General features: G+C 33.3%; 2 protein-coding genes across 2 annotated transcripts; one reads left to right on the top strand and one right to left on the bottom strand.

The window, feature by feature from the left end:
• Nucleotides 1-2050: 2050 nt before the first annotated feature.
• Nucleotides 2051-11202, top strand: GAUT15 (galacturonosyltransferase 15). Its single transcript, XM_018128971.2, has 6 exons — nt 2051-2880; nt 3150-3193; nt 4639-4800; nt 9236-9817; nt 9919-10221; nt 10770-11202. Exons 1-6 carry the CDS (start codon nt 2628-2630, stop codon nt 11052-11054), a joined length of 1629 nt encoding a protein of 542 aa, XP_017984460.2. The 5' UTR covers nt 2051-2627; the 3' UTR covers nt 11055-11202.
• A 2047-nt stretch (nt 11203-13249) lies between these two features.
• Nucleotides 13250-26692, bottom strand: SHP1 (K-box region and MADS-box transcription factor family protein). Its single transcript, XM_007048764.3, has 8 exons — nt 26463-26692; nt 18019-18100; nt 15708-15769; nt 15465-15564; nt 15292-15333; nt 14229-14270; nt 13969-14146; nt 13250-13481 (listed from the first exon to the last, which is right to left on the bottom strand). The coding sequence occupies exons 1-7, from the start codon at nt 26642-26644 to the stop codon at nt 13970-13972; spliced, it is 687 nt and encodes a 228-aa protein (XP_007048826.1). The 5' UTR covers nt 26645-26692; the 3' UTR covers nt 13250-13481; nt 13969.
• Nucleotides 26693-27198: the final 506 nt, after the last annotated feature.

Here is a 27198-nt window from a genome sequence, read left to right as displayed (position 1 = left end):
CCAAGGCCCCATTGTGTCTTCTGACTTTGAAATCTCTTTCCCTAGTAAAAAGCTTTAGGCTTAAAACGTTGCCTGGTTTTTACTTCCTCAAGCGTACAAAATTAGTCAAAAGCAAAATGCCTAACCTTATTGAAAACAAATCTACACAAAGACATTATACTTTTAGCCTTATTAATTAGCGAAGAAATAATGACTCAGTGCAAAATTAACTCCCCAAGTTTATCAACAACATGGGCACATGGCGAAACATGGCTGGCCTTGCTAATTGTCTACTAAAGCACTTCAGCAGATGGTGTGGGGGAAAAAATGGCAACACCTTTTTAAATAATAATAAAGAGAAGAAGACAAGTGCTCCGAATTAAATGATAAGTTGGAATGTAAAAGGAAAAGATTGATTTATGAAGTGTGAAACTAAGGCAGGCTGCATTTTCTATACAGACAGGTTGGGTGATGTTATGACTTATGCCCGCAAGATGTTGGAAATATTTTGTTGCTAATTTAAAGTTAATAAATGCAGTGTCAGTGTCACGGGTTCAATGGTGAGGCCGAGATGGTAGCTTCTCCTTGGTACTTAAACTTTTCTTTCGTGATAAACTTGTTGTCATAAGGGCAAGGAGCACACATAAGCTGAAGACAAGTCATTAACCAAATAAATATAAAACCAATACTAACAAGTATAATAAGCAAGGGCACCAACCATGACTTTGTCTTGAAGGTCGTTGCAATTAACATTACATAGGTTAATTATAATTAAGTTAAAGATAAAAGTAATAAAGAGAACCCTTTATTAAGAAATATACATTTATAGCAAAAGTATGCCAAATTCAAATGAATTGACAAATGAAATTGCATAAAAATATAGTTCCTTTTGACAGTAAAAGATTAATAGTTTGTAACGATTGTCATTCATATAAATGAACAGCAAAAACGTGTAAGCCCATAGTTTATATAAAAAAACCCAAAGGACTGTTCAATATAATGTAAACATCAAATTTCATGGCAAAGAAGATCTGCAAAATAAATAATATTTTAATTAATCTTAGTCAATGTATATAAGTACCCGTTGATTGGATTCATTTATAAGTTTTCAGTGCACGAAATAATTTATTAGTTATTATTTTAGCTTTTTAAAAAACTATGAGTTTTATAGTCAATACAATCAGATCCCAAAAGAAAATACTCTATTCTATAGTCAATTTGATCATGCTTTTCATTGCATTGACTAATGACTAATGCCGTTTTGTTATCAAGAGTTTTTCAAACAAGCACACGTCTTATTATAATTTTAGTTTACGAACTTTCTTTGAATGTGTATATATATATATATATATTATAAAAAATTTATTTTCAAAATCATTAATTAAGATAATATAAAAAATAAGAATTTTTCTCATAACGTGTATATATATTTAAATAGACATTTATTAAGTGTTGTAAAATGATATAAAATGAAAAATATGATTTTCATTAGTGACAGTTAATCAATTGTTAATTATAAAAATATATTTAATTTAAAATAAAAATATAAAAATTTAATTGAATGTAAAAAATAAATATTTATTTAAATTTTTTTTAAATAATTCAAAAATCTTTTAAAATATTATGTCTTTAATATACTATATCATTAAAAAATTTTACCCTCTCTTTTTAACTATTCTAGTCTGATATGTGTTAAAAAAAAAAAGTCGTTTATTTCCTTGTACAAGCCCTTGGTATGTGGAAGCATTTGAAAACCAGTGTGCATATATTTAATAATGTAATGGGAAATTAGATTAACATTCTAATCAAGTAACTTTATAGTCAAATCTATTATCAACAAAATCTCAATCTTTTTTTTTTAAAAAATCAGAAGTCTGTTTGTTCATACCGTCACTGTGTTGACTAACATCTTACCGTACCTTCCTTCCTTCCTTCCTTTAGCAAAATTAAAAAAAAAAAAAAAAAGCAAAAAATCATGCTGGAGGTGCATAACAAAATTGTGAGGTTGCCCTCACGGTAACCTCATCACCCGTTTAAATCGCAAAAGGAGGACACCATACTCTACCCCTGTCCCTGATTCTCGGTCTGTCGGTGAGAATAGGTAAAAAGTGAAGGCCATATTCGTAATTCAACCCTAGAACGGAGCCCCATACTGAAAAACTCCCATGAAAATGGTTCACAGTCATACTCACACCACTCTGTTGTCTGTACTAATTATAATTGCAATCTATCAGTAGTATTTCCCGCGGCTTTGAACGCGGCTTCAGTTTTGGCTTTTTGCTTCTTAATCCTTTTTTTTTTTTTAATTTTAATTTTTTTGCTCTTTCGAAAATCCAAAAAAGTTTTAATATTATTCAAAATCTTTTTTGGTTTTCGAAGCCTAACAATACAGGAATCAGCTCGTGACTTTTTCACTAGTTAGTACTACCAGATTGGTATAAATGATGCGGCCAATCCTTCTTTTTTGTTCCTTGATCAAATTTTGATCTTTTTTTCTATTGGGGTTTCCCTTCGTAAAAGTTTTAACTAAAATCTTCCTTCTTCTCGAGATTCCAATGCCAATCTTCGGCAATGATCGAGTGGATCTTGTTTGGTTAAATGGAAGTGAGGTCAAAGGGGAGAAAAGTGACGGAAAGTGAAGGAAAATAATGAAGTTCTACATATCAACAACAGGGATAAAGAGGGTTACAATATCGAACTCGACTGGAGGTGGAGGTGGAGGAGGAGGCAAGGGAGCGACGGTGGCACTTACGGGGGCTGCGGCGGCGCGTGGACGGCTATCGAGCCGGACAGTGTTGCCGGTGGTGTTGGTTTTGGGGATCGTTTTGCCTTTCCTTTTCGTTAGAATTGCCTTCTTGGTTCTTGAATCTGCTTCTTCTTCGTCTTGTTCTTCCCCTATCGGTAATTGCCTATTTTTTGCTCGCTCCAATTCGTTTTAACTGAATCTTACTATTTTTGGTTTGTATTTGGAACAAAAAAAAGTTCTTTATTTTTTGACGGAAGCCCTGCTATGGTGTTATACATTTGTTTCAATTCGTACTGTATTTTATGACTTTTAAAATGAATTTGTTAGTTTATGAAAAAGGGACCAATTGAGCTGCGTACATTTATTCACACTGCCTGGGCTATGTTTTTATTGTGACTCAGCTTGATTTTAATGGCATTTGCAGATTGTATAGGTTGGAGGCTTTTCAGTGGGGGTGACACATCTCAGGTTAGTATTAATATATAAATTATAAAACTTTTATTTGTTTACTAAATGGATTTTTATTTTCCGGATAATATTTTTATTTTTGACAAATAATAATAATACAGAAAAGAAAATAAACAGTCATGCTAGGCTGCACCAGCAACTTGTCGTACTAGATTGCCACGTGTAGTATGGGGGGTGGGGGCAAGATTGTAATTGGGTGGGCTTTGTGGCTTCCGCTATTGGGGAACATTTTGTTGTCGTTGTCTGGGATAATACGGATCGACTTTTTTCTTTTTTTTTTTTATTATTTTTTCCTTTTTAGATTCCTTTCTGTCGGGTTGCCTTTCCCAACCAAACTCAGGTTTTAATTCCGTTCAGTTTTGGGATAAAATTCAAATGACATTCATTTCGTTTGCAAAATCCTGGCAGATATCTGTCAATTTGATCCTGACACGTTACCTCGCCTTCTTATTTCGGTGTGCATACAAGTTGCTCACTACCCACTTTGCAATTTCAAAAATTACCCAATTTTCATTTTAAAAAGAAATTAAATTCATCTTTTTATTTATTTATTTTCTGTTCTTGAAAGGGTATTCAATTATTCATTTAACTTGCTTAACTGAGTGTGGATACGGTAAATAATCTTTCTTTCTTATGTAAGAGAGTATCATGGTCTGGTGTAAGAAAAAGAAATGAAAAGTGTTTGAATTATGGTACTATTGTCCAAAAGTTTTCAACTTTCGAGTCTAAGAAAAATCAGGTCATCTGTTCATTATTTTAAAGTTTTTCTTCTTCTTGTACGCCTTCTGTGCCCACATTGCACATCGTAAAGCATGAGACAGTGGGGACATTGAGAAATATATATCTGTTATCATCCGAAATGAAAATATATTAAAAAGGGTGTAAACAAATGTGCAAATGGTGGGGGTATAGTCTCTATCTGTTAAATTTATTTTAAGGCATATTTCAACCGAATTTCTATGTATCCCGGGCACTCAAACCAAAAGATACTAGAAAAGAAGATAATATATCTACTCTGCAGCCTTTTTAAATCTAGGGCCTCTCATTGGATTTTAGATATATTTTGGAAAATCTATAATGGGGATGGCATTTCGATCAGGATAAGCGCATTCCATTAGTTGCTTTCTTCGACACGTGGCCAGTTGTCCTACCATCATATTATGTAGTCCACTTGTACGACAATGTTTCTGCTGTCAATGCTCTTTTTGATGCTTCCACTACGTTCTCAATGTAACCTACCAACAACTGTCCAACTTAGCGTGGAAGTAGTCAAAAAAATTCCTGACAACATCTCACTGCTGACATAACACATTGTCATCACCTTTAGTCATCGTATACGTCAACACGGTTTGGTGAAATCAACGCTTTGAAAGACTTGTCTAGTTGACCATATCTAATTGGGTTGCATGGTTTTTTTTTGTCATGATCATGCATGTACCGTAAAGAAACTCAGAGAAGAACTGACAAGGGCACTAATGGAGTTGAAAGATGGCAACGGTGTTGAAGGGGGAATAGAGGGTTCACTGGACTCATTCGACCAGCTTGTGAAGGAGATGACTTCAAAACAACAAGACATCAAGGCCTTTGCTTTCAAGACAAAGGCAATGGTACATTACTTTCGCTCCATTTTTATCCTTGTCTTTATACGATACCTTTTACTATTACTTGCATTTACTTTTCTGCGCTTTTAGTCAGTAGTATCAACTTGTGTCCTTCACTGATGATGGGATAATTGTTTTTTTCTAAAGAAACTGTGGTCCAATTCTGCCAACCCAAATGGTTTGAAATGATAATTCATTTATGTTGTATAAAGATGTATGTAACTCAAACATTCTACGCAGTAATTTGAATTTTCATTGGCCTGATTTTATTTTTTTATTTTTAATTTAATGAATCAAAGCTAGGTTTATTTCACCCCCTACTTTTTATTTAAGGCCTTTTCACTCTCTACCTGTGAAAAATGTGTGAGGAATTTTTAAGATTCTTACGTTACCGAATATAGACTATAATCACTCACTACGTGGTTAAGTCTTATGTGACTTTAGTAGTAAATATCACAGTTTAAATGAAAATAGAGAAAGGAAGAGGAAGTATTAGCTTTCTTCAAGAGAAAGGGGAATGAAAAATGGAAAATGTAGGCAATCAGAATTATTAGTTCTACTCCTTTAGAAAAGTGAAAGAAACCACCACTATAATGTGAGACCAAATCAGTGGTTCTCTTTAAGTTAATATCTGATATCATTTTGTTAGTAGATATGGTGTAGGCATTGTGACTTAAAATGGATGAAACTTGAAAGAGAGTATTGGGTGTGCTTAAAGATGGAGGGTTGTGCTTGGTTTGGATTTCGGATGTTTTAGGCGATTTTATCTTGACCTATGTCTTTTTTGGGTGTTTGTTCAAACATTAAGATGTCTTTTGTCATTGAAGATCAGATAACATTTTGGAGTTTCACCAAATATTATTTCTCATTCATTTGGCAGAATTTTTGCTGATATGGTGAAATAAATTTCAGACATGCATTAGCCATTTCATATTTGAGTGTTGATGAAGTATGAAAGTAGCTAAAGCATCTTTTCCATGAATTTATCATCAATGTTATTTTGATTAGGGCCATGTGAGGACCATCTCATTTGAACCTTAAAAAACACCAAATTGGTAAAAACTGAATGATGATGTTGCATTTTGTCCACTAGTAGCCAATGCTATTTAAGCAAATTGCTTTTGGTTTTTAGTGTTTTATGTTTCATATCTTTGTCCTTGTTTTGTTTTTATTTTTGTTTTTCTTTTGGAGAGCTATTTGGAGTTCCTGTGGATCAGTTTCAAGATATAAATGTTGTTATTTTCGGGCAAAGATCAAGGCAAGAACTTGATGCGACAAAATCAATATAGACAAATAATGAAGATTGAAACAACTTTCTGTAAATAGTTTGTCAGCAATACCTAATTGTTTGAATATAGATAATTATTGTGTCTTATTCCCAGTACAGTAGTACTACCAAATCATCTTTTTCTCTTTAAAACCTGCATATTGACTGACTTCTACATATGAACTAGATACATAGTTTCTCCTAACAACTCTTCTCTAGCTTCTTTAGCCCAATGTGTTGCACCTGATGCTGCTGTTTCATTTCCTACGCAAGCTGGCAATATATACCGAATCATAGAATGGATGCACATGGTTGAGGATCCTTTTGATACTACTACCAGCTTTTCCTCTTCTCTAATTTAAACCAGCAATTTACTACACTCAATTATGGATTTGTATAAAAATAACTACAGACTATTTTTTATTCTTGAAGTAATGTTTATAGATTTCTCTGATCTAAGGGTGTTAAGTAACCTTTTCAACATGAATATTGCATTCTATTTCATAGTTAATGAATATAAAATTGCTTTGGGGGGTTATATATGGTTATCTTTTTGGTTATGTTATATATGGAACATAATATTGCAAACTAACCATATATATATATATAAAATTTAATGTCAATTACTACTGCTTTTGATGGTTCTGATTTCTTGTGCATAAACATACTTGCTTTTCGTTAGCAGTTTGATTTGTTCTAAGATTCTCTGTATCTGTAAAGTTCATGTGTATCTTGCTAGCTTGTTAGAAATTGACAAGTATATTTCAATACTAGAAAGTTTGTATTATTTGGAAGCCTTTTCGTATTATTTCAACCAGCAAGTTGGATTTTCCATTGTGCCAAATGGCTGAGTTCATGTTGGGTTTAAAAGGTTTCTAAAGGGTACTGATGATGAAACTTTTCTTTTTGGTATTAGTCAACAGTGTCTAAATTTACCATTATAAAAACTTACATTAGATTAACTTCTTCCATGGCATCAGATTGTTTTATTCTAACAATTTCTTATGCTTGCTGTGGCTGTTTAGTTGCCTCTGTTGACTTTTGTCAACATGAGAAAGGTTATACGACCACATGTTCTAAGGTGTTTGACCTGAAAGTGGATGACCTTTCAAGCAAGCCGCATTTATATTTTTGGTCCATGTACTTGTGTCTTGGAGTTCTGAAATAGCTGCAAACTTGCTTGATCCTATTTGTTGCTGGCAATGCATCAAAGATGATTGCATACAATTTTCCTTGAATCTTTCTATTAGTTTGAGATATTGTCTCAGCTTATTTTACTTTCCTGCATGGGCTAATATTATTAAGGATTTGAGTGAATGTGTTTACCAGTATGCCAATTTCTTTTTAAGTTTCTATTATACCATTAATTGTTTGTGTTTTTACTCATGAATTACCAGGGAATTTTGATTATTGGTGTCTAACAAGCATGTAGAAGAGAGAATAATAAAAAAAGCATACCTTCTATGAACACCTGCATTTATATTCAGTAAGAAGAGAGTGAAATTTTTTATATGGTGACATGCAGCTAGACATATTTTTGTTTCATGCTTTGACTTTTTTCTGTCTCTTAACTGTTTTACCCTTAAATTTACATATTCTTGAGTTAAATTTAGTGGCTTCTGTTATACCTACTTCTCTGTGTTAAGTTGTTGAGTGGACACAAATTGCATCCTTGAGAAGCTTATAGACAATAATATTTTTTTTTTTTGTACAACTATAGACAACAATATTAATATAGGGAGAAAACTTAACACTGGCTGAAGGTCTTGTATAATCTTAGCTTTCTTCCAGGTGCCTTCAGTGACATGCGCATAAAGTAGGTACCAGTATGCAAGGGTAAAGTCACAGAACCTCATTGTATCATTGACATAATATCTTGAGGTTGCTTTGTAGATTATCTAGTTTGATCTGAAGTTATTAACATTGAAAATTTTATGTGTTTGTCTGGATTTGACTATGTTTTACATTATTTTGACTTTATTTTCCTCAAATTACATACTAAAGTTGCCCTTAGTGTGTTCCACTTTCTCTTATCTTAAAAGATGGAAAATAATAAATGATGAAATCATATATAAGAAAATCTTCACTTAAGAGAAAAAAACACAAAAAATTTAATATTCTAAAAACTTAGAAAACATTCTTCAGCTCCTACATCTTCTCCTTGTCATTTATTTTCAATTGTTTTTGACAAATATTAGCAGTCCCAAATTTTTGGGGAGAAAACCTTCTGGGAGTATTCCCTTGATATATACTGGATAGAGCACTATGCTTGCCCAAAATTTTAAGTTGTCAAGTGATGGGCATGTATTTATATGTCAAGCCGTTTAGTCTTTTGTTATTTCCATCATGTATTCATGTGGGATAACGCTTGTATGTGAACATTAACTATCTCTCCTTCCATGTTTGATCTCTGAGCATTCAACACCATCGTCCCTCTCCCTTGTGTAACCCCACTTCCGTACTATCCACTGCACTGAGAGTATCACATCCACTCTTCTGCACTATTCACTATCTTGCTAAGAGTGCCAGATCAGACTACCTGAGTTGAGCCATTGGCATCAATTGGTCTTTAAGTGGTCTCCAAGGTATATATGAGCTGTGTTCTTATGCTTCAGTGAGCTCAAAGTTGGATTTTTCTTTCCAACAGGAAGTCACAGGTTTGCTGCACAAACTAACTATCTAAGACTGTTGTAACATGGCAAAGGAACATGGATGAGGTTCTCGCTTGAGGGTATATTCTGAAAGGAAGAATTGTCTCTTGTGCTTTGGCATTTTACTTTTTCTTCTGAAATATCAATTTGTTAGAAACAGTAGTGACTGCAATTTCTCCTTTTATTCCTCTGAATCATGATGGAGATGCCCAAGTGTTCATGATTTTTTGGACAAGCAATAAGCATTTATTTTATCTTATCAATATTGCTTTCTGGTTTGATGTTACTAACTAAACTGTATCTGTGGATGTGTTCACAGATTTTATGTGCTTATGCAGATGTATGAAATGAGTGCTTATGGTTACAATGAGTGGAAAGAACTGAAATGAGGGAATTGATGTCATTGATAAATTATATATTTTGAGTCATTTGTTTAAATGTAATTTACAATACTTATATCAGCTGTATCATATGAAGGGCTAGTCCTCTAATAAATCGAAGTATTTTCATTTTTCATTTCCAGCTATTAGGTATGGAGCAGAAGGTCCAGTCAGCCAAGAAGCGTGAGTTAATGTACTGGTATTTAGCTTCACGTGGTGTCCCGAAGAGCCTGCATTGCCTTTGCCTGAAACTGGCAGAAGAGTATGCTGTAAATGCAATAGCCCGCTCTCGTTTACCTTCACCTGAACATGTTTCTCGTCTCGCTGACACATCCTTTTACCACGTTGTGCTTCTGACCGATAATGTCCTGGCTGCCTCTGTTGTTATCTCTTCTACAGTTGAAAATGCAGCAAATCCTGAAAAATTGGTGTTTCACATAGTAACAGACAAGAAAACTTACACCCCGATGCATGCATGGTTTGCAATAAACTCTGTCGAATCAGCAGCAGTGGAAGTCAAGGGATTACATCAATATGATTGGTCTCAGGAGGTGAATGTCGGAGTTAAGCAGATGTTGGAAATTCATCGCTTGATTTGGAGTCATTACTACAACAATCTGGAAGAAGAGGACTTTGAATATGAAGGAGAGCATAAAAGTTGTTTGGAGGCTTTAAGCCCTAGCTGCCTCTCCCTTATGAATCATCTTCGCATTTATATCCCTGAAGTAATTACTCTAAAGTTTGCATTGAATTTTCTGATAAGTGTTATTTTGAACCTTAAATTTCAGTGGGCATTGATATGTTCTAAATTTCATGGGTTACACAGCTGTTTCCAGATCTCAACAAGATAGTATTCTTGGATGATGATGTTGTGGTGCAACATGACATATCATCTCTGTGGACATTGGATCTCAGTGGGAAAGTTGTTGGTGCAGTTGTTGACTCATGGTGTGGAGACAACTGTTGTCCAGGAAGGAAATACAAGGACTACTTGAATTTCTCACAACCAATAATTTCATCCAACCTTGATCAAGATCGTTGTGCATGGCTTTCTGGAATGAATATCTTCGATCTTGAAGCATGGAGGAGGACCAACATCACAACATCTTATCATAAATGGTTGAAACTTGTAAGTAAATTGTCTGCAACTGATTCTGCTATTTTGGCAAATAATGTTTGCTTTAATGTCCATTTAATTTGCAACCATCACCTAATGATGTGGATAAGGAAACGTATTAGTTTCTATTGGTGTTCATTTGATTGTGGAACTACTAAAAGCGTAAAATTAAGTGAAAGGAAACTGTAGGTATTGTTTAGTTTTGGTATTTACAAGCTTCAATGTGTAATGATATTTACTTATCCATTTTGAGACCTGCTGCTTGGCAATGTGCCATGAAATGTTCCCTAGAAAGCATAGGACATTTTTCATAGTGCGTGGTACAAGGCACATGATACTCTTGGAGTCTTAGTTTTATGTGTATTAGTTTAATTGCAGAACATTTGTATCCTTGACAAACCCCATATTTAAATGTAGCTGTGAGTCTCCTGGCGCTAGCTAATGAAAATTGAAAATCTATTTTTACTTTTTTTTTTTTTGCTTTCATTGCTTCATAATGATCTTAGTTATAAAATTAATTCCTTTTTGTTGCTGCGATCCTATATTTTATCATTTTACAGAGTCTCAATTCTGGGTTGACGCTATGGCAACCGGGTGTGCTTCCACCAGCCTTACTTGCTTTTGAGGGTCATGTGCATCCTATTGATCCTTTATGGCATGTGGCTGGGTTAGGCTATCGATCCCCGTCTGCTCACGGAGAGATATTGGAGGCTGCTGCTGTTTTGCATTTCACTGGCCCTGCAAAGCCATGGCTTGAGATTGGGTCTCCGGAGGTACGAAGCCTTTGGAATAGACATGTAAATTTCTCAAACAGCTTTATTAGGAAATGTAGAATTTTGGGGTAGGAGGACGAAGTTCTCTCTCATCCACACTCATTCGGGAACCAAACCAGCGGTAACAGTATGGAAGCAGAGGGAAGAAGGTTTTGGCTTCAGTCTCTGCCCATACGGTGCATAGTACGACATTGGTAACTTTCATGTCCATAATACAAAATAGAGGAAGGTGCTTCTTTATATACGATGTTGTAAGGTCGTCAACCTTAAGGATATATAATTGATTATATCAATGTAGCTTTTCAACAACATTGTAAATTACTTTAGTCAGTTAACTGAAATTACTTTATCTCATTAGTGAAACTCACTTATTGTGTTCTTATTCCTGTCTCATATCATATTATTTCTTTATTTGATCAACAAAGGGTATTTTTTACCATAGAGCACGGATGTTTTTCTTCTCATTGAATATATCGTAGCCGTAAAAAAAAATTTATATCAAAATTTTAAAGAATGTATATCAATTAAATTAGGAGTATGAGAATTAAATATAGCAAAGATATTTTCATTTATATATTTTCAATTGGTATTAGGTTAAATGCACGTTTTAAAATTCAACATGGTATCTCCAAACGCATAAAGGAGAGTATTAAAATGATAAAAAAAATTCACATAAGTTAAATTAGAGGTATTTTGAAAACTTAAATATAATAAGAGTTTCTCCATTTATCACATTGGTTTTTTTTTTTTTCCATTTATCACATTGGTTAAATGAGAGATATTTTGTAAATTTATATATAATAAAAGTCTTTTCACTTATTATAAATTGATTTTAGATTAGATGTACCCCTTAAAAATTTAAGGTTATATATTATAGTCGGAGAGAATTGCATAGAATTGCATCAATAAGCCACGCTTAGTAGGAAAGAGTAATATATGTTTTTTCTTTATTAAAATACTTAAAAACGTTTGTACTTTTTCAAATTTCTCAAATAATTTTATATTCTTCATTTGCACCCAATTTTACCTCAAAGTAGTAGTATTTAGTTATGTTTAATTGAGTTATTTTTTATATAGAAACTTGATATCTTTGTTATATTAATATCTGTGTAGACTTTATTTCTGTTATGTCAATATTTACATGATATTATGCGATAAAGGTAAAACTCTATAAAATGCAAATGTTACATGCTGGGTAAACTAGTGTGGTATGTAATGTAAGTCTTGAGTTAATATAAATTTTCATATTTTTTCATGCGAATGTTGACATGGCAACAATAATGGTCCCATAAATGATGATGTGAAAAAATTAGTTCACTTTTAACAGTTTTCATCTAAATTAAGTTCTTAATCCAACAAAAAAAATATATTTTAATGGCTTGGTCGAGTATAATAATAATAATAATAAAAGAATTTATTTGTGGAAGCAAAAGTCAGTATTCTTTTCTTTTACTAATTGGGTTGGATTTAAAAGTCTGGTAACCATGGGCAGACACTACTACAGCAGCAGATTTGCAACATACAGACCATAGACAGCAAGCACAGAATTTGAAAATTTTGGGTAAAAATAGTGTTATTTCACTGTAAAATCCCTTTGATGTCTCCCTTCCATGTTATTATAAGTCGCGTTAAAGCAATCAAAGTCTACTTTATGCGAGATTAATTGATCGTAGAAATGGTTAATTCGAATCAAGGAAAGTGAATGCTGAATTGGGTGAGGATGTAGAGTTAGAACACTAACCATATCTCATTATTCTCCTTTTCTCCTACACTCTTGCAGGAAGAACAATTGCCAATGCATACCCGCAACATCGTTCTTTTTCTTTTTTGATCAAATTTTGCTCTCTAAAACATATAAATGTCTATAAATTAGAAACGGGTTGTTCTCATAATCTCTAGTTGACTCCTTTTAGTAGTAGAATATCTGAGACTTTGATGAAACATAAACCTAAAATGAGGAACATATCATGATTCATGTCAACTGCGTATCCATAAATGTCATGAATGAATCTGTTAAAGATGTGCTTACATCAGGATATAATACTTCCTCAAGTATTTTTGTTACACAAATATACGCATTCAGAGGGGAGAACAATATGATATTGGTTCCCCTTGAACTGTGATTGATTTATATTTGCTGTTTCAGAGAGAAGCTTTGCTATATATATATATATGCAGGTTGAACAAGTCTATGCCAAATCAAATAACTAATCATGTGACAGCATTCAATCTAGCGTTTTCGTAGAACAAATAAGCGAAGGAGAAGATAAGGGATGAAAAATCAACCATGTTATCTAGTGTTTGGGAGCATAATACAAGAATAATCCTTTCCGCAATAAAATAGTTAAAAAAGGGAGTCCAGTACTGATGATAATCTAAGTTCCTTAGTTTCATGATAACAACTAGTTTTTAACTGTTTACAAACTATACATACGTCCAAGCTTATATGCTTAAGCAGAGATAAAGTTGGCAGAACTTGGCCACCTACTTGTATGTCATCTGCAACCAAAAAGTCCCAAAAAGAAATATGAATCAGAATATGTACCTATTCATATGTATTGTAGTAATGAATATGGGAATGATCAAATAGCAATATTTATCCAATGCGTGCTGTCATGCAGAATCAAATTACCTATTATGAAACACAACAAATTGCAAGACATGAGGCAATAACCTTACACATTAGACTGTTTAATGCTTCAAAGTTAATGGTTGAATAGCATACTATGCATGGTATGTATGGTTCCAGACTTCCGCCAATGCTACATTTTTAGTTTGCACCATGTCAATTCTTCTATGACTACATACACATGTGAATGGTCTTTCCATTCAATTCACTGCTTTTTACTTAACACTTTCTGGATAACTTCTGCCAGTATGTCCTTCTGTTTCATAGTAATTAAGCAAATGCATATTTGATACGCCACATGTAATCTTGGTTAATGGTGGTAGAGTCTAACATTTAATTGTAGATGGAAGACAGAACCTTATACAAGTTGGAGAGCAGTTTGGTCTTGGCTGGAGTAATCATTACTGGGTTCCAGGAGGTTTACGGGGAGAAAGTTCCGATTATAGGGTTGTGAAGTCACAGCCTGGAAGACAGATCCTTGTATCAGGTTCGCTTGTTGCTGCTGCTGTTGTTGCGCTCTTTCATTTTCAGCTATCTGCATCATCCGACATTTACTGGTATGATTACATCTAAATCCCTCCATTTATGATTGAAAGAGGGCAAGAGAGAGAGTATACCTTTGCTCGCAGGTACATGTTATCATTCTGCAGCTCAACTTCCTACAAAATATGCACTTACAATTGTTAATAAGAAGAGGACTTTGATTGAACCATGAGCGTTTGATCTATGCATCACAAGCAAATTAGAGTTCAATGTACTAGCGAATCTGGGTCTGGCAAGGACGTTCAAGTCCATTTTAGGACTCAGAGAACCTACTTTTTCAATATATTCTTAATTGTTTGTTACCACTAACACAGTAACTCAAAGCCTAATCTGCATACAGGTTGAACATGGAGAAGCCAAGCCATGAACATGTCAAGTTCGCTCCAAAGCAGTGAGCCATTATAACTGGTTAAAGTAGTTCGGATTACCTAGGAGTTGCAGGATCATCTACAAGACCAACCAGAAAGACTTAGCCACTTGTTATGTTTTTTTATTTTTGCTCAGCCAAAATAAAATTTCATTAAAAATACTGAAACAACAGTGTGTGAGCCTAAAGATTCACTGGTACAAGCATCTGCAAGCAAGCCACTTGTCATGTTATAATTGATTTAAGTTGCAGGCATGTACTGCAGTCAACCCTATCAAGAGTTTCATGGTTAATTTTGGCATAAATTGAAATTCACAGTAACTACCTTTAAAGTTTTTCCTTATGGATCTTAACTGCCCAAGCTGAAGTTGGCCCTGTATTTACAACTAGTTAACACTATTCGGTACTATTCATACTTTGTAAAATACTATTTTATAATATTCGTCTCTTTTTATATTTTTGCTTTGGTAAAAGATTCTGAAGGAGAACAATCTAATCTGTCAGAATGGTTGGTGTTTGATATTCCTAAATCTTCTGAGTTTGTAGAGGTTTGAGTGACCTGCAAGCCGCTATAAGGGCGTTATCATCCTGCTTTGAAAGAAGTGATCAAATGAGCACAACAAAAACTGCCTCAAATTACTTGTTTGCATCAATCAATAACTGAGTTTGTTTCATTATTCATATCAATTATGATATAGTATCTTCAAGAGTTAACAGGAATATATATAACAATAAAAATGATGATAATTAAAGAAGGGATGAAAATTTACCCTCTTTTGCATGAACTCGATTTCTGCAAATAGTAATTCGTTCTGGTAGAGTTTAATAATGTCAGTGAATAAGGAAATTTTCTTGAATGAAATTAATAATAATAAATAAAGAACAAGGAAAGGATGCAAGACTTTAATATATATTCCACAACACCCTGGATGAAGCACTAAACCTTTTTGGATCTGATTCTACTAATTCCTTTCTCTAGTCTTCCCTCCAGGTTCTTGAGTTCCTTAAAAGTCAAAGTGCTAAGAGCCTCACCAAGGATATGCCTGGAAGAAACATCATTGATGAAACTTTTCCAGTAGAGAATGTATCAAGAAGGAAACTGAACAGGAAAAAGGAAACAAAAATACCATGGACTATATCTTTGAGTGAGCTTGAAAACCAAATAATATATACACCTAGATATTACCTGTTCATGTTCTGGACATCGCGAATTTGTCGCCGGAGTTTGGAGGCTTCTTGTTGGTAAAACTGAGGTGATTTATAAATAGAGATGGTATCAGGGTTAAGCAAGCATTAGAGTTATACTACTCGAAATCGATAATCCCATTAGAAAAAAGGGTTTACTATACTTCTATAAGCATAAGTTTTTGGGATACCTGAGTAACTGTCAAGTGTTAAGACTCAAGAGGAACTACTCTTGTGAGGACACATGCAGAAGCACAAGTTCAAAATGAATTCTACTTGGGAAGTACTTAATAGCTGCTAGTGCAAGCCCTGAATATGGGGATCCCAATACATGTCTGATTAAAATGACTAACAACGCCAAAGTTTTAGCTTGACCAAACATGCAACAGGTGGGCTTGAAGCTAGACACTTAATTACAGAAATATGCTTTATATTAGTGCAAGATGCAGCATCTCAAAGCATTCTATGTTTTAAACGACAAATCTGAGATGACCACACGAGAAACATATTTTGAAGACACAATCGCTGATAGGAAATACCCCATAGAATGAGTTGCAAAACCATGTTAGTAGTATTTTCAGGAAACACGATGGAATTTGTTGATATTCATCACTTGATTTGTCAGGAAGGCTTCTTTAAGTAGTGACTTAATTTCCCATCCAACCAGCTATAACTGCTCAACATGATTTCTGCATTTCTCTTCAAAAGTGGAAGGCAATTTACCAATTAAGATTTAGGCGCTCATTGGCGAAATTTTGTTCCAGTTCAAGGATTTGAACTGTGGGACTTTTGCAGCTATCTTCTTACTAATAAAATAGACTTTGTTTGAGCAAAAAAAAAAAAAAAAAAAAAAATTACCCCTTAAGATTCTTACCTTCCTCTCCCTTTCTTTTCTTTCCATGTCTATACTTATAGGTGAGGATAGCATAATCAATTGTGGCATAATATCTGTTATATATACAATAGCCAAAAGGACACTCAATAGCCTCAGGCAGTTATATATTATAAATTTTTATCAGCCAAAAAATGCAAACAGATTGATATATATATATATGGAAACTATAGCTGCGTATTGGCCAAGTATAATATTGGCTTCGTTTCATGGGAAGCGTGGGGTTTTCTCAAGATTTTCCCATTGCACAACAGCAATTCTTTTAAATCCCCATTTAAACTAGTACAACCATATGCGGTTAAAGGTGGAGTTAAGAAGATTAGATAATCTTTTTTTTTTTTATAATTTTCAAGTAATGAGATCAAAATTTTAAAATAGTGGACATAAATATAGTTATATACACGTACATGCGCACACACATATAAATATAGATATTTATATACTTAAAATTTAAAAAAAATCTATTATTCCACTCAATTCATAAAGGCTCTACCATGGTTTCTCTTTGATTATTCACTATTTGTCTATTAAATGAGACCATGAGCTTATAACTAAATAAAACTCTTTAATTATTTTTCTATTTTATTCACATGTAAAACTTTTTATCTTTTATAAATAACAATTTAATGGATATCCATAAGCATTCATAGACATTTTCATTAAACATCTCCAGTTCTTTTGTTTTTGTTTTTATTTGTGAGACGAAATTCAAAGAATATAGGGTGAAAATATCTTTTACTAAAATATTATTGTAATTTTAAACCTTGAGTTGGTCCATTGCCTCTTCTCAATAGTCATTACTCAGAGGCCAACTCCCTTATAATGTGGTTAGGGGTTGAGGGTTTGGAAGTAAATGAGAAAGATTCTGGTTCATAAATCATGAAACTGAATGGCTTTCGGTTTGTGATATGCTCCAAGTTCCATACATAAAGGGACTGTTCATAACAAAGAATTTTCTGTTAAGTATAAACTTGTATTGATCACCATATAGAAAGCCCACAGCAACATGCTTGCTTAAAGTGTTAATTGAATTAACTTTCAATCGGTTTTCACAAGCTTATAACAAGAATTGTTTAAGGCCACCTACAAACAAAAAAGTAGCTCTGAACATTATCATTTCAGCATTCAGGTACAACTCATGCTTGTAATATCCTTTTGCTCTTATTTCCTAATTGTAGTTGTGTAAGTTGATTTAACTTCACAGAGCAGTTCTTAGTTTATAAGCTATATAATGCAGAAATATTTTTGCAGAAAAGGGTCCTAAAGGAAGTGGTTATACATAAGCTGTAAAAAAGATACTACAAGAAAGGATGAAATGAAAGCATCTTAAGAGTTTCTGATGAAAAAAACTCAGCCATTAGTTTGTTCAATGAAAGACCATTTTTAATTTACTTCATTAGCTAAATTATATCGAACTTGCCTGAGTGTTAGCTTCAGCAACAGATCCTGGGTTTGATGCATCTGCACATGCTTTCTTGTATCTGTCAATTGTTGTTCTGACACTGCAAAGTTATCAACAGTACCTCAGGTTATATGAATGAGGTTCTATATTGTCTGATCACAAAAGCACTATCTCATTCATCATGCTTAAAAACCTTACTAGCACTTGATATTATTCATAGAAGTTACACATATGTAACAGAAGAAAGCTAGTCAAGTATTAAAAGGGTTCACTTTTCTAATCAGGTGGACTATTTGAAGAATAAAGCATATTTCACTAAATGCTCGTGGGGAAAATATAACCTCATCAATTCAATAAACTTCAATAATCCACCAATAGATTCACTTGGAAATTAATTTAAATCTTATCTTAAAAAAAAAAAAAATCAAAACACTAGTTCCTGAACTTAGAATGCCATAGCTAAGAGCTTTAGAATCACTCAGTGGTAAAATGGAAAGCCGCAAAAAGCCTTTGAATGGTAACAAATGAGCCCTGGGAAGATAAAGTTAACATAAGCACTAATACTGAAGTAACCTATCTTTAGATAATGAATTATTTTTAGATAATCACCTTCAAAACATTTTTAGATAAACACTTCAGCCTTAAGTGTTTACTATGCCAAAACTAATAGGAAAAATATTGTAAAAAATGAAGCATATAGATGACGCTGATAAAAATATTAAAACTTTATTTGATTGATATTTTTATTATTTATTTTTTAAAAAATAAAATATAAATAGTAAAAATATCAACTAAACAGAGTCTAAAAAATTTGAATACAGTACTTTCCTATGAATAATGTAATAATGTAATACGTTTTTTTAATGTTGATCATGATTTGACAAGAACTAAATGTAAGAAACAGAATACAGAGAATTGGAAGAGGAAACTACTAATAGTGGATCCAATGAACATAACACCTGAAAATTAATGCACACTGTTCATGCATTTCATGACTTACAAGTGGAACTTTGGAAGACTGGCTTCTTACACAAGAATAGTAAGATGGAATAAGAGTACCAACACAATGGAAAAATTTGTGGTGGCTACTGATTATCTATCAGGCTTTCTTGTCATGCCAAAAGGCCTAAGAATTTCGCACTCTCTTTGCAAGAGACAACTGCAGGACCGATAGGCCAGGTAATTTCAACACATCTCTATATCTTTGTTCTCTTATTAGCAATTCATACATTAGCCTGAGATGTTGAATTCATTCTTCAGACAAATGTGATTGATGAGGCCCTAACAGACAATTTTTTTGGGTATATATACAAAACCATATACAAATGATGCAAGATATTTTGTATTTTATTTAGAACAACATCTGAAAAAAACAAAACAGTCCGGGTCATAGATAAGGGGGAATATTATATAATCATGAGGCTAAAGAAACATGTAGAAAGAGCATGAGAAAGAAATAGTGTCAATTGAACATGCGTGTCCTTGGGATCAGGAGTTGTCTACACCAGAATATGCTTGTCCATTCATTTTCAAATTTAAATATAGCCCTTTTCGGTGTAAACAACCATCATCTTTGACTTCCCTCAAGTTCATGCCATGAATTAAATTTTCGTAACAGCAAGTATTTGATGGTGCACCATTAGTTTATAAATCTACACCGTATGAGTTAATCACAACTCCTAATCTCATAAAAAATTTTTTAAAATCATTATTAATGAATGTAAACCTTAAAGTGATGAGTCGTAGTTAACTGACACTATATAAAATCATATATTAACTGTGTATTAGACATAACACTTTTCTTTTAACCTAAGATATCTTAATATCTTGCTATGAGACAAGTAATAGATGAGAATGAGTTATTCATAATCATGTCTTACTGAAATGAAGTGAAACAAAAGTGCCAAGATTTAATCACTCAGCGCATTCAAAAACTACTATAAAAATTTCCAAAGAGAATTGCATCTCAAGACTCTTAAGGAAATGAGTGGAAAAAAGGGACATTAGGGCAGAAAGAATTCGATACAGTAGCACACAAATGAAAGGTCTGGTTCAAGTACAATAATGACAAGTGATCCGGCCCCTCAGTGACCCTAGTTGCAACCAAAGAGTAACCTGTAGAGAATGACGTTTAAGGAATTGAAACAAAACATTCTTGTCCTTGCCAATTAATGGACACGCCAGAACCAGAGAAGCAAGTTACTCCACCAACCTTTTCCTCAACAAATAATATGCAGTAATTGTCATATCTATGTGGGCAATCTTAAGAAAACTTCTAGTCATTTATATATTTTTTCTAGAGGCCGTTGGACAATGAAAAGTTCCCTTGCAGAAAGGATGCCTCTAACTGTCTAACATTCAACTAATGAAATCGGTTTCATGTGCACTACAACGTGGAAGCCTCCTGATTTTGGATCATCATTTTGTGTGTTAGTGATAGCAATCGGACTCTGCTGGGTATATATTTTTGCAGTGTCAGGGACACTTCTGCATAGGGATGGTTATAACAGGGCAAATTTGATGTTAGAAAATCTTCAAGACAGAGGGCACCAATTGTACAGCTTTTGGAGGATGAATCCTAGGAAGCGTCTCATGGTCTAAATGTAGGACTTGCACAAGATTTTATTATTTAGGTTACTTGTGCATTAACTTTGATTAGATTAAGTTATCTTTTACTTTATTTGTACTCAAAGGAAGTTAGGTTATTTCCTTATATATTTATTTATTTAAAAATTGTAATAATCCCATATAAGAAAAGTAAGAAAGCTTGCTGCTTAGGAATAGTCATATAAAACCCTCTTGGGTTAATTGTTAGACATATTCAAGTTGAGAATTAATAAAAAATATTTTCTTTAGTAAGGAGCAGTGCTTATTTTCTCTAGGCTCTTTTTGAAAGAGTAAGAGATTTTAGTATTTTTGGTTTGACTAACCAAAGTGGGATTTTAGCCATTATTCACTTTAGTGGGGTTTTCTAACCTTGCCAAGATTAGTGTTCACCTTAGTAGGGTATCTAACCTCGCCACGATTGGTGTGTTTTACAATGTCTCGGTGTCTTCACAACATCTCGACGTTAGTTTGGTATCAGAGCAGGAGGATCATTGTTCACTACATAGTTCAGGTTCCTATCGAGTTTCGACTCCCCTTGTTCGAGTAATTCTGTTTCTTTTTTTGTTTTATAGTTCTGTCATTTTTTTTTATTCTGCATCACCACATTGTCATCACTATACAACAAAATGTCGTCAAGACGCCAAAATCGTCAAAGAGATGTTTACAAGATCGAGGTAGAGGAATTACGTCCTCAAGTTTAAAAATTACAAGAGCAACTCGCAAGACGTGATGCTACTCAAATTAACAATAATAGGTCCAGTGATAAAGATGGACTTGTAAATCAAGCAGCAAGAGTTGGATTGAAGGACCAATTACTACACGCTCTTGATTTAAGTGGTGGAAAAGTCAAGATTGAAGTAGTTGATTTTCACGGGAAGTTACATGCGGAGGATTATTTGGATTGAGAAAAATTAGAACCAGTTTATGATGAATATGATGAGGAGATAGAGGAAATTGATGTTCATCATGCACAAAGTGAGTTCTTGGTGGTACAAACACAAGTCAGTAGCTCATGGAGGATATGTGTGGATAGCCGTGTCATAAACAAGATCACAGTGAAGTATCGTTTTCCTATTCCTTGATTAGATGAGATGTTTGATCAACTTGTCGGTTTCAATGTTTTTGTAAAGATTGATTTGAAAAGTGGATATCATCAAATTAGAATGAAGAGTGAAGATGAATGGAAAACAACCTTCAAAACACTGGATGGATTATTTGAATGGTTGGTGATGTTATTTGCTTATCACATTTGGAATTTGAGGAAGGTGATCAAGTACTTGTGCACTTGAGGCAAGAAAGATTTCTTAAGGGTACTTATCACAAGCTCAAGTCTAAAGAGTTTGGACCTTGTAAGGTGCTAAAGAAAATCAATTCAAATGCTTACTTAATTGAATTGCCACCTAAGTTACAAATCAATCCTATTTTCAATGTTTCGAATTTGTATCCATTTGATGGATTTGATGGGATTGCATCTACTATAGACGCTTAAGTTTAACACCTTCCAATTACTGAGGTTGGAGTTATTAAAGAAGTGTTAGATGTGAAAGATCTTTGATATAGATAAGAGAACTAGTGTAGGCGATTTTATTTTTTTCCAATCTAGGGAGAATGATAAAGGAGTATATTATTTAAGTTACTTACGCATTAAGTTAGGTTAGACTATTTTCTTATATATTTATTTATTTAAAAATTATAATAATCCCACATAAGAAAAGTAAGAAAGCTTTCTTCTTAAAAATAGCTATATAAAGCCCTCTTGGATTAATTGTTAGACACATTCAAATCAAGAATTAATAAAGAATATTTTTTTTATTAAGTAAGAGTGCTTATATTCTCTAGGCTCTTTTTAGAAGAGTAAGAGATTTTAGTATCTTTGGTTTGGCCAACCAAAGTGAGATTTTGACCATTATTCACCTTAGTGTGATTTTTTAACCTTGCCAAGATTAGTGTTCACCTTAGTGGGGTTTCTAGCCTTGCTATGATTGGTGTGTTTAACAATGTCTTCATGTCTTCACAACATCTCGACGTCAAGGACTCACCACAGCATTCCTTCCTTTCGTGAATTAATGAAAGAGCTTAACTTTCAAAAACAAAGTTATACAGATATGAAGCAACAGTAGAGAAGAAAATAGATAGAGCCTAAATATTCCTTATCTAATGACAAATATCAAAAGAAAACTTCAAATTGATCTCCCTTTTGTACGTTATAAAGTGCAATAGTGTTTATTGAGCTGATGCCAAATAATTTTACTAATACTTTCTACTTTCATATTATGTTTTTCACTGTATATGTCTTTAGATACACACAAGTAGACTTAGTAATTCGTGTTTTCGTATCTTAAACGTATCAAATACAATCAGACACGAAACACATTAAGGTTAAACATGAATACAACACGAATAATATTCGTGTCTTAAATCTAAAATACGTATATGTATACGTTTAATAACCATGTAATATAACACGACATGATTAACACGTTTGTTAAATATGTCAATATACGACATGACATGATTAATAATACGATTAAATAAAAATATTTATAATTAAATATAATTTTATTATTTAAATTTAAAATCAATAATTATAAAAACAATTATAACAAGATAAAATAATAATAACATCAAATATAAAAAAATAAAATTCAAAATTAGGGCTTGGGCATGGCATAATTACATTAGTATCTTTATAAAATTTAAAAATTTTATTAAAATAATTGTTTAAAATTATTTAAGTAAAGCTAAAACAATTTTTGACTATTAATTTTTAACAAGTTGATAAACGTGTTACGTATACATGTTTAAACATGATAACATGACTAAATACGTTTATACGTTTAAACACTATAACACGATTAATTAAACATGTTTAAACGTGTTTTAAACGTATTACTCGTATATGACACGTTAAGATACGAAAATTTTCGTGTCTTAAATGTGTCATATACAATTAGACATGAAATATATTAAGACTAAACCCAAATCTATTTAATCACATGTTTTTTCGTATCGTGTTAATGTGTTGTGTCTAAAATTACCAAATCTACACACAACAATCCTTGACTTTCCAAACCCAAATATTTAGATCAAAGCCATCAACTTTTGGGAAAACAAAACTATGTTCTGTCTGCATAGTGCTGAGTTAGGATGAATAATATTGTTTACATTTGCCAATCTTACAAATAATATTGTTCAAGTTTGATCTTAATTATTCCCTCCCTTTCAAATTAAATATCCACTTTTGACTTGACACAGAGATTAAGAAAAATATTTTGACTTTTAAGTCATTTAAAAATTCATATCATTGATAAACTCATAGCTTTTAATATAAAAAAATAAAAATTAATATGAAAGGTAAAAGAAATAAGAGTTGTAAGTGTTTAAGAAGGAAAAATGAAATTTAGTAGTAGGATTATAATAGAAGTAAAAAATAATTTGGTTTAGATTATCCATAGTTCATCTTATGAAATTTTCGATTAAAGAAAAAAAAATAAAGAAAAGAGAGGTAGGGAAAATACTGGGAAAATGGATAGGCCAACCACCGCAGCAGAAACTAACGCAGCACGTTTCCCATAGTAACTAGCTGTTTCCTTAATTTCGTCGAGCTATTGATTGGTTGCCTCAGCCACTCTGGCACAAGATCCCCCAATATGATTGGCTGGAATCCTTTTCACTTCATGTCGATGAAAAGTGTCACCAAGCCATTTCACAACATGTATTGACCAGAAAAATCCTCTGGTACGCAGATCAACCAATGCTAAAACCCAACATGCTATGAAATATCTTTGGTTTTTATACTAGTAGTATTACTAAAATATGGTTTCTTTTTTTCAAAATGAAATTGCATGAAAAGAATTTGTAACTTTGGGTGCCTGGGAACTCACTGACTGAGTTGAAATCAGAGAAAAAACCAGGTGCAGGCAGCAGCCTATGCTGCACGCTCCAAGAAAGTGCAGAGAACCCCATTGGTTCGTACCCTTTTTCTCCCTTCCCCCGCCTCTCCGTCACTTCAACTTTATCTCTCTCTCTTGTGATATTATATATTTTTTTTCTCTTTTTCTTATATATTTATACACAAGAAATGCCTGACTTCTGTTGATATTCATAAATTTGTATGAATGAGTTTTGTTGAGATCTTTTTTATATCTTTGTTTCAGAGTTTGTGGCATAGAAATGGTGAAGCACATAAAGCCATTAAACTCAACAACTTTTTTTCCCAAAAAATGAAAGCCTTGGTTTGTTTCCCGTTCATTTTCTTTTTCTCTTTCCCTAATTAAGTCAGAACAATAATAATAATAATAATAAAAAATCATATAAACCCAAAAAAAAAACACTATCAATCAATAGAACTCATTGGTCATGTAGTCTGATAGTTTTGATTACCAGAAAGAAATAGTTAAGATTTTGAGGCTTTCACATTAGATTTTATGATCACGTTGACAATGCATACATTGTAAACCTGAAGCAGCATGTTACCGCATAAATGAAAGAAAAAAAAAAAAAGCAAGTGTGGAAATCAAGGGTTGAAGAAACTAGAGAAAGTGATCAAGGTATGTTTCACAGTTTGAGATTTGAAAAAGAATAAAAAAGAAAAGAAAAGAAGAGCAAGCAATGAGAAGATAAAAATGAGAAACCAAATAAAAGGAATCATTGACACCAATATTTGTCAGTAGTGAAGAACTGAAAAATCTTATCTGACGTGACCAAAGATTCGTATATTGTATAACTAAGACAAGCACAGCTAAGCTTAACTAAGGAAACCCTAGCCTTGTGCACCCAAAACGGTAAAGAAAAATAGAGTAAACCCAGGATTCCTTTTAATTTGTTCTAAGAAAATTTAATAGATACTGGTCTCAGTTTTAAAACCCTAATCTTCAAATTTTGCAGTTTCTTTTACCATAAAGAAGCTAAGAAGATTGTTAGAGAAAGAGACAAAGAATCCAGGAACCCTATAGTCTTTAGTCTATAAACTTCAGGCAGAATATAAGTAAAGACTTGTTGAGAGAAATACCCGTTTGGGCAAAACCCTAACTTAAGATCTGATTGGGTGATTGATTTTGTCACACATCAGAATAGACCCTTACCTTAACTTTGACAGACAGACAGATAGCTGATTGAAGCAAGATTTGTGACGACGAGCGTAAGGAACACCAATGACTAATCTATTTAAGGGTTCACTTTACTTGTGTTTTGTTGAACTGACATGGGTTTTCAAAGAATCATTGAAAGAGATGGGAGATATGAGGAATGGGCTAATGAGAGCGTGGCACAGTTTTTGTTTGTAGGCTGTAGCAGACTTTTTTTTTTTTCCCCCTTGTGATCTGTGGTAGATGACATGTGGAGAGAGAGCGAGAGGAAGTAAGAAAAAGAGGCTCTGCTTTCACCCATCTGCGTATATCATTACAACCCTAGTTGTTGCTCTTAAACCTGCTACTGTTACACCATTTCAGATCTGCATATCTATCAAACAAAGAGATGAGAAGAGAACTAGAGAAGGAAGGACCCAAAAAAAAAAAAAAAAGAAAAGAAACAAGCCCTAATTAAGGCTAACCAAGTACAACAACCAAACAAAAAATTAGAAGTCAGGAGGACTATGTAAATCTTTGTTAGAGGAACTCAATCTACTGAAAGACACCCAAGAAAAGAAATTTCTCAACTGCAAAAAAATCTTATGTTTTACTGCAAAGGAAAAAGTCCTTAAAAAAGATGTCTTTAATAGAAACCTGCACACATATAACCATCAGCATACATAACAACTCCAATCATGGAAAACAATTTGTTGATGAACAAACGGAAAAAGAAATAGAAGATACTAGTATAATATTAGAAGAAGAAAGGAATTGAAGCAAATTAACCTGTTGTTAGCATATTCATAGAGACGGCCACGGCTGGAGAAGACTATGAGAGCAACCTCAGCATCACAAAGCACAGACAGTTCATAGGCCTTTTTGAGCAATCCATTGCGGCGCTTGCAGAAGGTGACTTGTCGATTAGTCGTGTTCTCGATCCGCTTAATCTCAATTTTACCTCTTCCCATTTTTTTCTGGGAAGAGCTTTCCGGTTCTTGATTAGGAAACTCCGTGGTTGAAAGCTGGAAAACAAGCAAACCTCAAAATTTGATAAACTTGAAACAAAGATAACTACCTTTTGAGCCTTTGATCAATTTGGACGACACCAAAAACAAGCAAAACACAACCTATACTAATTGGTTACGTTAGATTTTGGTTTATGGGCTCTAACCTGGTAAGGAAACCAAGGAATTGAATTAGGAAGACAAAGGAGGAGAAGTTCCTGAATTCAACTCTTCTCCTTCTTTTGATGAAGATAGTTTAATTAGAGCAACAGTTTTGAGGTGCAAAAAAGGGAAGTGTGCTGCTTTAGCAGATGGACGTTTATAGATAGAGAATTGACCCTTTAACAATCACCCAACGCAAGGTTTATTTTCTACTTTTTATTATTATTATTATTATTATTATTGTTTCCTTCTTAGTAGAGATCTCTAAAAGCAAGCTATATATATAATTTTCTTAGCTAAATTTCTATTGGAGGAGTAGAAAAAAGGAGAGAGGGTAGGCATGCCAAAGAGGGGTG

Source organism: Theobroma cacao, chromosome 1 (assembly GCF_053813885.1).
Source record: "Theobroma cacao isolate CCN51 chromosome 1, ASM5381388v1, whole genome shotgun sequence".
NCBI classification, from domain to species: Eukaryota; Viridiplantae; Streptophyta; class Magnoliopsida; order Malvales; family Malvaceae; genus Theobroma; species Theobroma cacao.
Note: the sequence above shows the minus strand (reverse complement) of the source record. Positions and strands in the feature narration are given on the sequence as shown.